General features: G+C 41.7%; 1 protein-coding gene across 6 annotated transcripts in view; it reads left to right on the top strand.

Annotated features, from left to right (window-relative positions):
- The window catches only part of LOC119979117 (TBC1 domain family member 22B-like), a 355,807-nt gene that overhangs the window by 226,480 nt on the left and 114,943 nt on the right, over window positions 1-14,384 (top strand). For all 6 annotated transcript variants that reach the window (XM_038821122.1, XM_038821126.1, XM_038821121.1 and 3 more), the window contains one exon: window positions 6,028-6,103. In XM_038821122.1, coding sequence (XP_038677050.1) covers window positions 6,028-6,103 — 76 coding nt within the window. The remainder of the gene's footprint in view (window positions 1-6,027; window positions 6,104-14,384) is intronic.

Raw genomic sequence — 14,384 nt, 5'->3', positions numbered from 1 at the left:
GATTTCATCCACGACCTCTTTCCTAAGATGATCCAGTCACATGGGCCTACCCGCTGGCAGAGTTTAGTACGATCACCCAATCGCCCTACTCGGAAAGTTCTATTTCACCTTTAAATTAAAGGAAACATTTTAAAGCATGACTGTCTTATGAAATCTTGCAATTTCTATCTAAATCTGTGGCCTCCTTGGTTTAACAGGTTATTTTGTTGGTTTGCTGAGGGCTGGTGATATACGAAGTATGAATATATTTCCTTTCTCAACGAAACCCACTTTTTAAATGCTCCTGGTTAAATAATTTTTCCTGAGAATTCCAATCAATTTCATGCTAGTCTTTATACTTGTACTAACTTTACCAATGAATGTTGCGCATAATGTGCCTGTCATTTTGCTGTTGTGTGCTGTTGCCCCGATCCCATCCCTCATGTCATTTCTTCTGAAAAATAAGCTTCCAAATTAAATCTTCATCAGCTTATTTAGATTTTGTTTAAAAACACAACACCAAGCTAGTAACAGCACAGAAACGTTATTTTACACAAATTTGCAATGAATTCAAGCATTATGTACATGGGACCTGTAAAGGTTTGAAGCGCGAGTAGCGCATTCCTGGATTTATGTTACCCAAGAAAGCCCAATGTTCACATTCATGAATTATGAAAAGTGCAAGCTTTTAGATTAAGTTCAGAAATGACATATTAGTTTAGTGTCCTCCATTAAAAAATGAACTTACCTGATGAAGCTGCACTCCGAAAGCTAGTGATTCCAAATAAACCTGTTGGACTTTAACCTGTCGTTGTAAGACTTCTTACTATCAAAAATGAAGGCATAAAAATTTAAAACAAATCTTTTACGCTCTAATCCAACAAGACCACCGCAAACTATTCAACGCTTGTTCAAACTAATTGTAAAAAATTATAGCCCTTTCTATGTAAATACATTCTCATTTAACAGTAGTTAAGCTAACCCGCTAATTAATGTCATTTGCTAAAATTTTAGACAATTCATATAATCAGTTCCTGAATCAGTTGTCACCAGCAACAGTGGCCCAGTCTACTGCTGGACCGTGCATTCCCCCGTGTTGATGCCAAGTATCAGGTTATTGTGCAGGTTAAATTGGCATAAGGTTTTTTCTTTTAATGGAGAGTTTGATACAATTTTGATGTTTACAAATGTTTAAAATAAATTCACAAAATCACCTCAATGTATTAATTTACAAATCAAAATTGTATGATAACATTAAATTCTCCAGAGGGAGGAAGGAAGTAACTGATGGACCTTTAGAATGTCAGAGTTTATTTTCTCATGGTAAATATTTTTAAATATTAGGATGTGAAAATTTATAAGCAGCGCATGACTTTATATGAGTTGCAACTTTAGACAGCAGTGTTTGTAACGGAAACTTCTCTCTTAAGGTGTTGTCGTTGCTTCAGTTTCTAAATCTTTATTGCAGCATTTTGAGCGGAAAGATCTACGATTTCTGTTCTGTATTGTTCGCACATTGACAGTGGTAACATTTTGTGTATGTTTAGTATGCAACATAACTTGTCTGTCTGGGTTTCTCAACTGCATCTATATAATTTATTATGCTAATTAAATCCCTGGGTTATTCAAGTAAAGGTTACAGAGCGAGCTGGAAAACAGCTGCTGGCATAAGGAACATCTCAAGGTCTAAGAGGACAACATTTTGATGTATTATCAGATACACTTGTCATGATTTATAAAATAAACAACCTATTAAAGAATTACTTTTTAAAACATCCTACGTTCAACAGGTCCTGATGAGAAAGACCTCTGGCATAAAATGGTAGCTCTCTTTCTTTCTTCACTGATGCTGCCAGACCTGCTGGAGATTTTCAGCCTTTTTCGTCTTTGTTTCAGATTTCCAGCTTCTGAAGTATTTTGTTCTTCCCTCCATTTTGTATTAGGTCATTGCTGTAGATGTAATAGGGCAACAACAACTTGTATTTATGTTGTGCCTTTAGCGTAATAAAATATCCCAGGGCAATTTGCAGGAGCAATATAAAGCAAAGTTTTGACATCGATAAAGTAACATTAGGGCAACGGCCTGTTGTAAGGGTTAGTCCACTGTCTCCCGAAGAGGCCTGGAGGCCTGTGTAGTTGAACATTGTATTTATTGGTAATGCATAGCTATTTACATCTCCAAGGTACAGCCCTTTCTCGATGCTGTCCTCTGCTTGTCTGCTACTGTATTCTGTCCATTCTTGTGACATTCTACATCATAATAAGGGTGATACTGTTTGCCAGTCTCACAATAACCCTTAATAACCCAAACCTCCTTGTACTACACGGCCAAAAGCATGGTCAAAGAGAGGGGCTCTAAGGAAAGTCGTAAAGGAGGCAAGAAAGGCAGAGAGGCTGAGAGGTTAAGGAAGGGAATTTTCGGAACTGAGAGCCTAGGCAACTGAAGGCACGATCACCAATGGTGGAGCAGTTAAAAGAGAACACCGATATCTCAATGGGTTGTGGGATTGCGGGATGTTACAGAGATATGTATTATATTTTGTGTTAAAGAAGTGTTTATTGCTCCAGGTGTATACATTCTCCTCCCCCCTCTCCTCCCCCCCCCCCCCCCCCCCCCATCCCCTAAGTGTTTGATAAGGGAGTGTTATGTATCACAGTAAAATCATTGGCTGATGTAATGACATGTGTTAGAGCATTTCACAGGCTATTGTGGAAATCACCATTGTACCCTGTTTGAGCAGCATCTTGTAAATAAATCCCTTGCACTATGTCATACGAACGCGACATGTGCCACTTCAGATTCTTTCTCTTTGCGGCTACAACAAAAGAGAAACTGCCGATGAGATCTGGGCCATTTTTTTTTTAAAAGGGAGAGAAACAACTTTCAACGACCAATTTGTGAGCCAGAAGAAGGAATCATCGGAGATGCCGGCCCGTACACCGTCTGGAATGAGGTCAGAGAAATATTGTAGACATCCAAGGTGAAATCATCGTTGTGGCAACTAAAAGTAACCCATGTAAAATATTTGGACACCATGCAGTTGTTGCAGGGCATCGGCAAATCATCTGGTCGATTGCGACAGCCATTAGTGCAAGTAAAATGTTTGTTTTTAATAAGTTATCGGACAACTATGAATTGGAGGCTGAATTCAAACCGCGAATCAAAGTTTTCATTGTTTACTGTTGTAGTGGGTAGAGCCGTGGAGACCACGCACAGGGCACACTGACACGGGAACGCGAACCTATGGGCTGCCAATTCTTCAAACTAGGTATCTATAGCAGGGCACAGAAACAGCTAGTCTGCTTGTGTGCTGCAAGTTTGTCTGCTTTAAACAGAAAGAAATAAACGGCAGAGAAAACAGGCTGATGGCTGATTATCACAGATCAGGGAGCTGCACGTCATAAATGGCGGGAAGAACATCCACCATGATGTGTTTGATGAGGAGGAGTAGACATGGAATTTGTAGGAGGAAAGGTTCCAGTCACTCCTTAAAGCTAATTCGACACCAGTAGACCGGCATGCCGTGACCTTTCTCAGCTCCGTTTGGGTGAAAACATTCATGTTGCTACAGAATTTAGTACAGCCAGATAAACCTGGAGACAATATGATGAGTTAATAATTGCCTCGCAAGAACATTTCTCTCCCCATCCACTCTAATAGCTGAAAAATTCTGCTTTTGCTGTTATGCGCAAGACGAAGGGGAAAACATTTCACAATGTGTTCCATCACTGCGGAAGCTAGCAAAGTACTGCAAATTTGGTCATACTTGGGATGATATACTTTGCGACCAATTTGTTTATGACCTCAGGAATTGAGCTATCAAATGTAATTGTTGACTGAAGATATATTAACCTGAAGATATATTATCACAGATTATAGATAGAAATTGCAATATCTATGGAACTTGGTGTGAGAGAAGCTTTGCTGATTGGAGTTTGAGCTAAAGTCCATAAGCTGGAGTCTGTGAAAAGCAGGTCCACCACAAACCGACCATGTAATCGCTGCAACCAAGTGGGAAATATGGCTGAAGATAGTTGAAGCAAGGAGAACAATTGCAAAAATTGTGACATAACTGGTCACATTGCCATGGCCATGTTGGTCACGCCAACCTTCAGCACAAAAGAAATGTACCAAGAAAAATACTGTAAAATTGACAAGGTGAGTTTGCCAGTTAAGTAATCCAACTGAAGACTTTAAGCTCGACATTCTAGCCGTGCAAAGAGACCAGCAACGATTTTGGGTCTATCCCAAATTAAATGGGAATGTTATTAAGATGTAAGTAGATATGGGCGCTGCAGTATCACTTGTACCTCAATTGATATAACGTCAGAAATTGAAGTATCTGCCATTGCAACCATCTGATGTGGTCTTGAGGTCATACTGAGGAGGTCATGCTACTTAAGGGCTTCATCAAGGTGACTGTGGAGGTTAACGAGCAGAAAGTGGAGTTGTCTCTTCCCAGTATTCAAGGAAACGTTATAGCGTTGTTTGGGAGATCTTGGTTGAGGAAGATTAAGCTAAATTGGTCCGTCCATGAACCCAGTTGTTGATTCTATGAACATTCTTCAACTATTTCTGAGAAAGTATGCAACGTGTTCGAGGTGTCACTTAGATCCATGACGGGGGTCGAAGTGAAACTTGAGATATAGGCAGATAGCATGTCTAAATGTTTGACAGCGCGTAGCGTACTCTATGCTATTCGACCTAAAGTGGAAGAAGAATTCGAGAGGTTACTGAAGACAAGAGTCCCTTGTGCCTGTTACTACCCCCAATAGTCCAAGTCTTAATGAAGGATGGTTCAGTACAGGTATGTGGGCATTTCAAAACTACTATCAACCCTATATTATGTGCTCTCTCAGGTGCACCCTCAGGTGGACAAAACTTTAGCAAAGTTGATCTCTCCCAAGCCTATCTGCAAATGAACATAGCTATTGGGCGCGATTCTCCGCCCCCACGCCGGGTGGGAGAATAGCGGGAGGGCCTCCCGACATTTTGCACGGCCTCCCGCTATTCCCCCCCCCCCCCACGCCACGAATCGCCGCTCGTCGTTTTTTACGGCGAGCGGCGATTCTCCGAGGCCGATGTGCCGAGCGGCCAGGCCTTCGCGCTCGTTTCAACATGGCAGCAAACACACCTGCTCGCTGCCGTCGTGAAATGGGCGCCAGTTGCCCGTTTGGGGCATCTGCGGGCCCGATTGGCACAGCAGTACCACGGCGGTGCCAAGGGGGGCCGTGCGTCCGTAACGGACGCACTCTTTTCTCTCCGCCGCCCCGCAAGATCAAGCCACCACGTCTTGCAGGGCGGCTGAGGCAACTGCGCATGCGCGAGTTGGCGTTGTCCAACCTGCGCATGCGCGACTGACGTCATCGGCCGCGTCAGCCGGCGTGACACTTGGCGTGCGGCCTTGACGACCGTCGTCAAGGCCGTGACGCACGGGGCCGTGCTCCTAGCCCCGCCCGGGGGTGGGGGGGAATCGGCCCCGGAAGTGGCGGAGAATCTCGCCCATTGACTCTTTAACGGTTACTGAATATGATAACACACAAGGGTCTGTTTTGGCATTGTAAGCTTCCGTTCTGGATAACGTCAGCACTGGCTTTCTTACAATGAACTTTGGATGTATGTATAAATTGCTACTTTTAAAGCATATAAATAGTTCATGGTGGCTTTTGCTAGCGCTGTGAGCATGTATGGAGAGATCACCAGGCTTGAATTGAATCATTAGGTTGTTTATGATTTTGCTTTTTTTTGTTTCCTGAGAACTTTCCTGAGTACTTGCAATGTATTATCCATCCACATTGCTCTGAGAAAGTAGTGGTTGACTGCCCCATGAACTGTAACTCAGCCACTTTACGTGACTTTCAGAATCAATTTATGAGAACTGGAGTCGTGTGTAGGCCAAAGAGTTATGTATCCTGGAGGTACATACAAATCCAGCATTATAGTTCTCTTTCAGTAGCAGTGTGCTGAATATTGCAATTAGTTATCAATTAATAACATTAAATGCTACAGCATTATTTAACTAATTTGTATTTTTTGTTTCATTAAAGGACAATTACACGTTTGCACAACCGGGGATTCAGAAGAAAGTCAAAGCACTTGAAGAACTCATCAGTCGAATTGATGGTGAGTTTATATAATTCTACTCAAGGCCAGAATTGATCACTTGAGCGGCAGCATCATTTCCATTCCTGCCAATTGTGAACATCGGCTTTAGATTTGTCTTTAAAAAATATATTTTATTCAGCCTAAGGTAAGTAGTCTTGCTCGTACAATTTAACATTTTGATTTATTTTGTATCGTTCATTAGTTCACCATTTTGCTCTTGTTGATTCAATGTAAATAAGTGAAAAACGCTATCAGATCAGCCATGATCTTATTAAATGTCGGAACGGCCATTTAATTAGATCAGGTAGTTTCCATGACAGAAAGTCAGTTGTTTGTAAGTAGTCTTGCTTTGTCAGAAATAATTTTTTTTTGGCTTCTAATTATTTACCTTACAAACATACAAATTAGGAGTCGGCCATTCCGTTCCTTGAGCATGCTCCACAATTTGGTGATATCATGGCTGATCTGATTGTGGCCTCGACTCTACTTTCATGTCTACCCCCTATACCATTGGACTAGCTTGTCAATCAAGAGTCTATCTAACTTGGCCTTAAAAATATTCCAGTACCGGCCTCCAATGCTCTCTGGAGAAGGGAATTACATAAAATAACCACCCTCTGAGATTTCTCACTATCGTTATCGTAAATAGGAGATCCCTTTTTTTAAACTGTCCCCTGGTTGTTGTCTCTCCCATAAGGGGAAACGTTCTCTCAGCATCCACCCTGTCAAGTTCCCTCAAGATCTTTTATATGTTTTAATGGGATCACTTCCCATTCTTATAAACTCCAGATATGATCTCAGCAGCCTCATCTGTAGTACTGTGAATTCTGACTCCCCAAAACCTGTCCACATCTACAAGACACAAGTCAGGAATGTGATGGATTATTCTCCACTTGCCTGGTTGTGTGCAGCTCCAATACCACTCAAGATGCTCGACAGCATCCAAGACAAAGCAGCCTGTTTGATTGGCACACCATACAGCACTTTTATTATTCACTCCCTCCACCATGCACAGTGGTGGCTGGGTGTACCATCTACAAGATGCATGGCAGCAACTCACCAAGGCTCCTTCAAACGCACCTTCAAAACCTGAGAACTATTCCATCAAGAAGGACAAGGGCAACTGTTGCATGAGAACAGCAGCTGCAAGTTTCCCTCCAAGCCACACACCATCCTGATTTTGAACTATACCATTGTCCTTTCACTGTCACTGGGCCAAAATCCTGGAACTCCTTTCCTAACAGCACTGTGGTGTACCTACATCACATAGACTGCAGTGGTTCAAGAAGGTAGCTCACCACCACCCCCTCAAAGGCAATTAGTGATGGGCAATAAATTCTGACCTAGCCAGGGAAGCCCACACTCCATGAAAATGAACCATAAACCATGCCTTGTACAATTATAGCACAGCTTCCCTACTTTTATACTTCATTCCCCTTGCAAGAAATACCAACATTGCTATACCTACATACCAGCTTGTTGTGATTCATGTACTAGAACCCCCCAATCCCTCTGTACTGCAGAGCTCAGCAATCTCCCTCTATTTAAATAGTGTGCTGCTTTCCTTTTTGTTTGCCAAAGTGGACTTAATCCATCTGTCACATTTATACCCATTGCCTTAACCTATCTCTATCCCTTTGAAGACTCTTTATGTCCACTTCACAACTTGCTCTCCTACCTGTCTTGTCCATTAGGAAATTTAGCAACCATACATTTGGTCCCATCATCCAAGTTTTGGATACTTAATTAAGGTAATCAAATTGCAAATATTTGGATGACGGTATACAATACATCTAACTTCATTTGAAGTAAACAGACCATTGTGACAGACGAAACCTCCACTCTTACGATGTAATTTATTTTGAGCTTTTAACTACTGCAGCACAAAAGTTTTGCACAAGTAGTGCACAAATGGTAATTCTTGTCAATGTTGATTCAGTATTATTCTCATGATTTTCTTTAAATCACTCGCAGCAGTGCCATGACACGGTACCTGCTTGAGAGTATTTATAAATCTTTGAAGACAGATTTTCAAAGATTAAGTGTTAAAATAAATAAAGCTGAACTTAAGTTGGCTCCTCAGAGCTCCAAGACAGTTGTTGTGAATTAAACCATCTTCATTCTCAAGAGGACAAAGATGCCTTTTCTGATTGTCACGTACCACACTGATGGCGTCTGCAAGGGTTTCACAACTTGAAACACCGGTTTGTGGGGCTATATAATAATAATCTTTATTATTGTCACAAGTTGGTGTACATTAGCACTGCAATGAAGTGAAAATCCCCTAGTCACCACACTCCGGTGTCTGTTAGGGTACACAGAGGGGGAATTCAGAATGTCCAATTCACCTAACAAGCACATCTTTCGGGAATTGTGGGAGGATACCGGAGCACCCGGAGGAAACCCACGCAGACACTGGGAGAATGTGCGGACTCTGCACAGACAGTGACCCAAGCGGGAATCGAACCTGGGACCCTGGCGTTGTGAAGCAACAGTGCTACCCACTGTGCTACTGTGCCGCCCATAGTTTTGTTTTTGGAATGGTGTGAGGAGTCAAGTGAAGCCCCAGTGAGAATAAACAGCCCAGTCATCATGTAACAAGTATTAAAGACTATTAAATTAAGGAAAAAATGAATGAATTTACAGAACTACAGTACTCTAGGACAATTATAGTATATGAATCATTAAACACCTGCACCATTTATGTAGAACGTACCCCTTGTTCTAAACTATATATATAATTCCCCCGAATTCCTTAAGACATCCCCTTTCCCTGAACAACAACCAAATGAAGTCAATCTGTAAGTCAAATCCAGCTTATAGTCATGACACAATACAGGGCTGATAGTCAAGTCTGGGAAAAGTCTCTTCCTGATCCAGCGAGGATGTTTTAACTTTCTTCACAAAGGTTTCTGTATGACCTTGGATGCCTGCCTACACTTCTGGCTCTTAGATTGGAGATTGGCCTAACAGGCTGTTAGATGTAAACTGCCTCCCGTGTTGTTAGGTGTAAACTGTCGCTCTGCTTCTGAGACTGCTAGCAACTATATATCATTTGTCTAGACGTCTTGTTACTGTCAAAATTGCTTTTCATTATCCTTTTGAATGTTGGTTACTATGATTGCTCGACAGATTTCTACCTGTTGCTGGGCAGATCGCATTCCATTATGCCTTGTTACATTGGTGTTACCGTTGTTACTAGGCAAATTTTGACCTGTTTCTGGGCAGATCCATGACATGATATTGAGTCACTGCGGTTTTGGCCAGGAGATGAGACTCCATCGACACATTCATGCTGCTCTTGCTCATATATTTGTTTTGTTTGGCCCCTTGTTCTGCACTGTAACCAATCACTGTTTGTCGATGTACCATTTGTCAATATTCTCTGTTGATTATTCTTTTGTCTACTATGTACGTACTGTGTACGTTCCCTCGGCCGCAGAAAAATACTTTCCCCCGTACTTCGGAGATGTGACAATAAATCAAATCAAATCATTGTAAAAAAAAGTGCAAATCTACTCTGTCAAATTGAGAGGCTTTGGCCATCTAAAAAGCCCACAGGATAAAAAAGACATCAGAGTGTTATTTAAAGTACTACAATCCCGTATTTGGGACCATGACTTGATACTGATGTGAAGCCACAGTAGGCATCTCACACCCTACTAAAGATATGGCAGAAAAATTCAAACTGTGTTTTAGAGACATCTTCAGAGATGTAAACATCAAAAGGGGGGGGGGTTTCCAACAGATAAATACACCACCAAAGAGAAAATGCTGGAAAATCAGAAACCCAGGGTGCTAATAGCCACACAAACCATGGGGAAAAAGTGCTAATGGCAGTCCCCAGACATAACAAAAGGTGTGAAAGGCCAAACGACAGAGCAACTAACATCAGAGGGCAAACTGTGACAGATATAGATGTGGGGGGAGGGAAAGGGGGAAGCACAGGGGAGGAGGGATAAGGAAAGATGGATAAGATTGCGGTTAAGTTAAGTATATATAAAGAAAGACTAGAGAGAAAGAAATGGTAAAAAGCAGTTAAAATGAAATGGGATGAAAACAAATGGATCGAGGTGGGGTAGAGCTAATCATCTGAAGTTGCTGAATTCGCTGTTGAGACCGGAAGGCTGTAGTGTGCCTAACCGGAAGATGAGATGTAATTTCTCCAGTTTGCGTAGAGCTTCACTGGAACGTTGCAGCAAGGTGGGTTTCTGTGGCTATGACTCATCTTTCATTCTCACTGCACAGTATAAATATTTCCCACTTTCTCTGTATTATAGCTTTGACAAAGGGTCATCTGGACTCAAAACGCAAGGTCTTTTCTCTCCCTACAGATGCTGCCAGATCTGCTGAGATTTTCCAGCATTTTCTCTTTGGTTTCAGATTCCAGCGTCCGCAGTAATTTGATTTCAGACAAATTCATCAACAATTACAACCAGTCGGGCAGCACGGTGGCCTAGTGGTTAGCACAACCGCCTCACGGCGCTGAGGTCCCAGGTTCGATCCCGGCTCTGGGTCACTGTCCGTGTGGAGTTTGCACATTCTCCCCGTGTCTGCGTGGGTTTCGCCCCCACAACCCAAAAATGTGCAGAGTAGGTGGATTGGCCACACTAAATTGCCCCTTAATTGGAAAAAATAATTGGGTAATCTAAATTTTTTTTAAAAATTTAAAATAACAAAAAAACAATTACAACCAGTTCAGCAGCAAAGCAATGACCCTGCACTGTCTTGAAACTGGAACTAAACCTCTGTTTCTCCTCTAACCTATTTCATCATCAAGTCTACCTGTGAAACGAACCTCCTGGCAGATCAACTCTAGGAACCATCACCACTACTGAGAAATCTATATTTTCGAAACCTTCACTTAACTGATGTAATGACTCAATCACAAAACATCAGAAAGGGATGAGGGAGAAAGGGAAGCCCGAGTGAAAGTGCGAGCTTTCCAAATGCAAAAGCTTGAGATGGAGATACGGACACAGAGAGAGATAGAGAAGTGAGACAAGTTACAGCAGCAGGGGAAAACATACATTAAGATTGGAAAGAATATAAAGAACATTAAAGATTGATAAGAAGGGAAAACTAAAGTATGAGACAAAGCTAGCTAGTAATATAAAGACAGATAATAAGAGTTTCAGTAAATATTTAAATTAGAAAAGCGTTTACAAAGTGAGTTTTGGTCCAATGGAAACTGTGTCTGGGGAATTGATAATGGAAATTAATTTTGGCAAATGGGTTAAACCGGTATTTTTAAGCTGTCTTCACTATAGAGGACACTAGTAACATCTCAGAAATAACTGTAAATCAGGAAATGGAAGGGAGGGAGGAACTCAGAAAAATTACAGTCACTAGGAAAGTGGTATTGAGCAAATTGTTGAATCTGCGGACTGACCAATCCCCCCCCCCTTCACCCCCATATGGAAGGATTTCACCCTCAGGTCTTGAAAGCTGTGGATAATCAGATAGTTGGTTTATTATTTTTAATTTTCCAAAATGTTCTAGATTCAGGGTGTTGCTCGTTATGCTCTCTCCTTAATTTGCTCTGCTTTAATTATGCTAGCTCAAGAGTCGCCAGGTATCCTTTTGATACCGCCACAAGGTTCAAAACCGAATACTGATCAAAGACTCAATACACCAGTTAGTAAGTTTGAAATCAATGCACATTTATTTACACGCACAGTCAATTATACTCATGCACAAACTCTACTTACTAAACTATCACTACCACTAAAAGCCTATACTTAGCTTCGGGTGCCCACTCAGTCAGAGGAACAATGGCCGTTGTCCGGTTCTGAGGCTGCTGGGATCGAACTTGTATAGAATAGTAATTAGGAGCGCCTATCTCGTAGCATGCGTTGACTTTGGACTTACTTGTCTGGTGCTTGGCGGGTCTCTCGTCACTGAGAGCCAAGGCCAAGATAAAGAAGAAGAAGAAGAGAGCGATTTATACCCCAAAGGGGCTTCGCGCTCTTTTCGGCGAGCCTTGAACTTGACTCCAATTAATTGGACCATATCCTAATCCTTTGTATTGATTTTCTCCAATAAAGGGGTGGCTGCCTGATCGCTGGGTGGGCCCTAGATGACAGTTGGCCTGCCCTTGTTTTAGTCTCCACTGGGTGTCTGCTTTGGTATCGTTTGCATAAATGTTTCTCTTTTGTCCCCAGAGATAGCTCATTAGTATGCTAATGGATTTGCAGTATCGGTCTTGTCTGTGAGCTGCAAACTCCAATCCACAGACAAACCTTGCACTTGCCTGCTTTCTTAGCATTGTCCAATTTTCCCTTCATTCTCTGCAAGTGTCCATTTTGTAATCGGGACATGGCCACTCCAGGTGGCTACAAGGGAAGGTTCCATCAGCTTGGAAGATAACAAATTGAACTCCTCTATTCAAAAAGAAGGGAGGCAGAAAGCAGGAAACTGCAGGTCAGTTAGCCTAACATCTGTCCAAGGGAAAATGTGAGAATCCATTGTTAAAGACATTATAGCAGGGCACTTGGAAAAATTCACGGCAATCAGGCAGTCAACATGGTTTTGTGAAAGGGAACTCATGTTAACCAATTTATTGGAGTTCTTTGAATGAGTCACATGTTTTATGGATTATGGGGAAGTAGTGGACATCCTGTACTTAGATTTTCAGAAGACATTTGATAAGGTGCCACATCAAAAGTTATGGTAGAAAATAATAGCTCATGGTTAAGGGAGTAACATATTGGCATGGATTGAAGATCAGCTGGCTAACAGGAAACAGTTGGCATAAATGGGTCTATTTCTGGTTGGCAGAATATGACAAGTGGTGTGCAACAAGGATAAGTGATGGGGCCTCGACCTTTTACAATTTATATAAATGACTTAGCTGAAGGGACCGACGGTATGGTGAACCGAGGATATAGATTGGTTATATGAGTGGGTAGGAAGGATAATGTGGGGAAGTGTGAAATTATCCACTTTGGGGTAGGAAGAGTAGAAAGGGAGATATTTTACAAAAAGAACAATGGCAAATGTTTGCACACAAATCACAGAAAGCAATTAGGAAGGTAAATATTACGCTTGTCTTTATTGCAAGGGATTTGGAGGGTAAGGGTAATTATTTAGGGCTTTGGTAAAGCCACACTGAGAGCACTGTGTACAGTTCTGATCTTCATACCTAAGGAAGGATATATTTTCCTTGGAGAAATGTAACAAAGATTCACTAAATTGATTCCTTGAATGAGAGAGTTGACTTATGAGAAGACATTAAGTAGGATGTGCTTATATTCTTTGGAATTTCGAAGAATTAGGTTACGATCAAATTGAAATGTATAAAAATGTTCAGGAACTTGATAGGGGTTATGCTGTTTCCCCAGGTGGGAGGGTTGAAAACTAGGGGTGGTAAGGGGCCAGCCATTTAAGGTTGAGATGAGGAGAAATTTCTTTAATCAGAGGAATTCACTAGTGTAAAAGGGTTTGGGTATTCAGCCATTGACAATATTCAAAACGGAGATTGACAGATTTTTAGATACGATGGAAATCAAAGGAAGTGGAAATCAGACTCTCAACAGTGGAGTTGAGGTAGAAGATCAGCCATGGTCTTATTGAATGGCAGGAGGTGCGAGGTACCATGTGACATACTCCTTTATCTTATATTCTACCATTGGGTGCTGATAGGAAGGAAAATAACGCTTTTCGGCTACAGTGCTCTTCACGCTCTCACTCTCGAGCAAACAGGACAAAGATTCTTGGAGTTTCAAACAAGGCCTTTATTTTGAGCTATAGCACGGGCCCCAGTGCTCCAATTAATGGCACACCGAGAGCTCTGATTCAACAATTGCACAGACAGTTATATTTCAGATTCATAGAATTTACAGTGCAGAAGGAAACCATTCGGCCTAGAGTCTGCACTGACCTTGGAAAGATCACCTTACCTAAGCCCACTCCTCCACTGCCCTCCCCTGAACCCATTTGCCGCTCCGAGCTGTGGTTACGGCCCTCTCGTGCCATTAAAGGTGCCTATTGTCCAGTGTATCTGTGAGACTGCTAGTCTAGCAATCTCAAGTATATATAATATAGTGGCAGTCAATTATTTTTAACCATTTCAGGAACCAGTGTACATGATTGAACCAGTGTCTATTAAACTAACTCCGATATACTGTCTAGAACTACCACTTTCAGGTGCCCGTAAAGTAAACCAGTCTACATCTTTAACAAAAGTTGCTGTGTTTTTTAAGAAATGTTTGGTTTATCCAATTACCAGGATGAATATTAGAGTCCATAGAATCCCTACATTGCAGAAGGAGGCCACTCGGCCCATCAACACTGTACC

This window comes from Scyliorhinus canicula, chromosome 15 (assembly GCF_902713615.1).
Source record: "Scyliorhinus canicula chromosome 15, sScyCan1.1, whole genome shotgun sequence".
NCBI classification, from domain to species: Eukaryota; Metazoa; Chordata; class Chondrichthyes; order Carcharhiniformes; family Scyliorhinidae; genus Scyliorhinus; species Scyliorhinus canicula.
The sequence above is the reverse complement of the archived record's forward strand: the minus strand, read 5'-3'. Positions and strand labels throughout refer to the sequence as shown.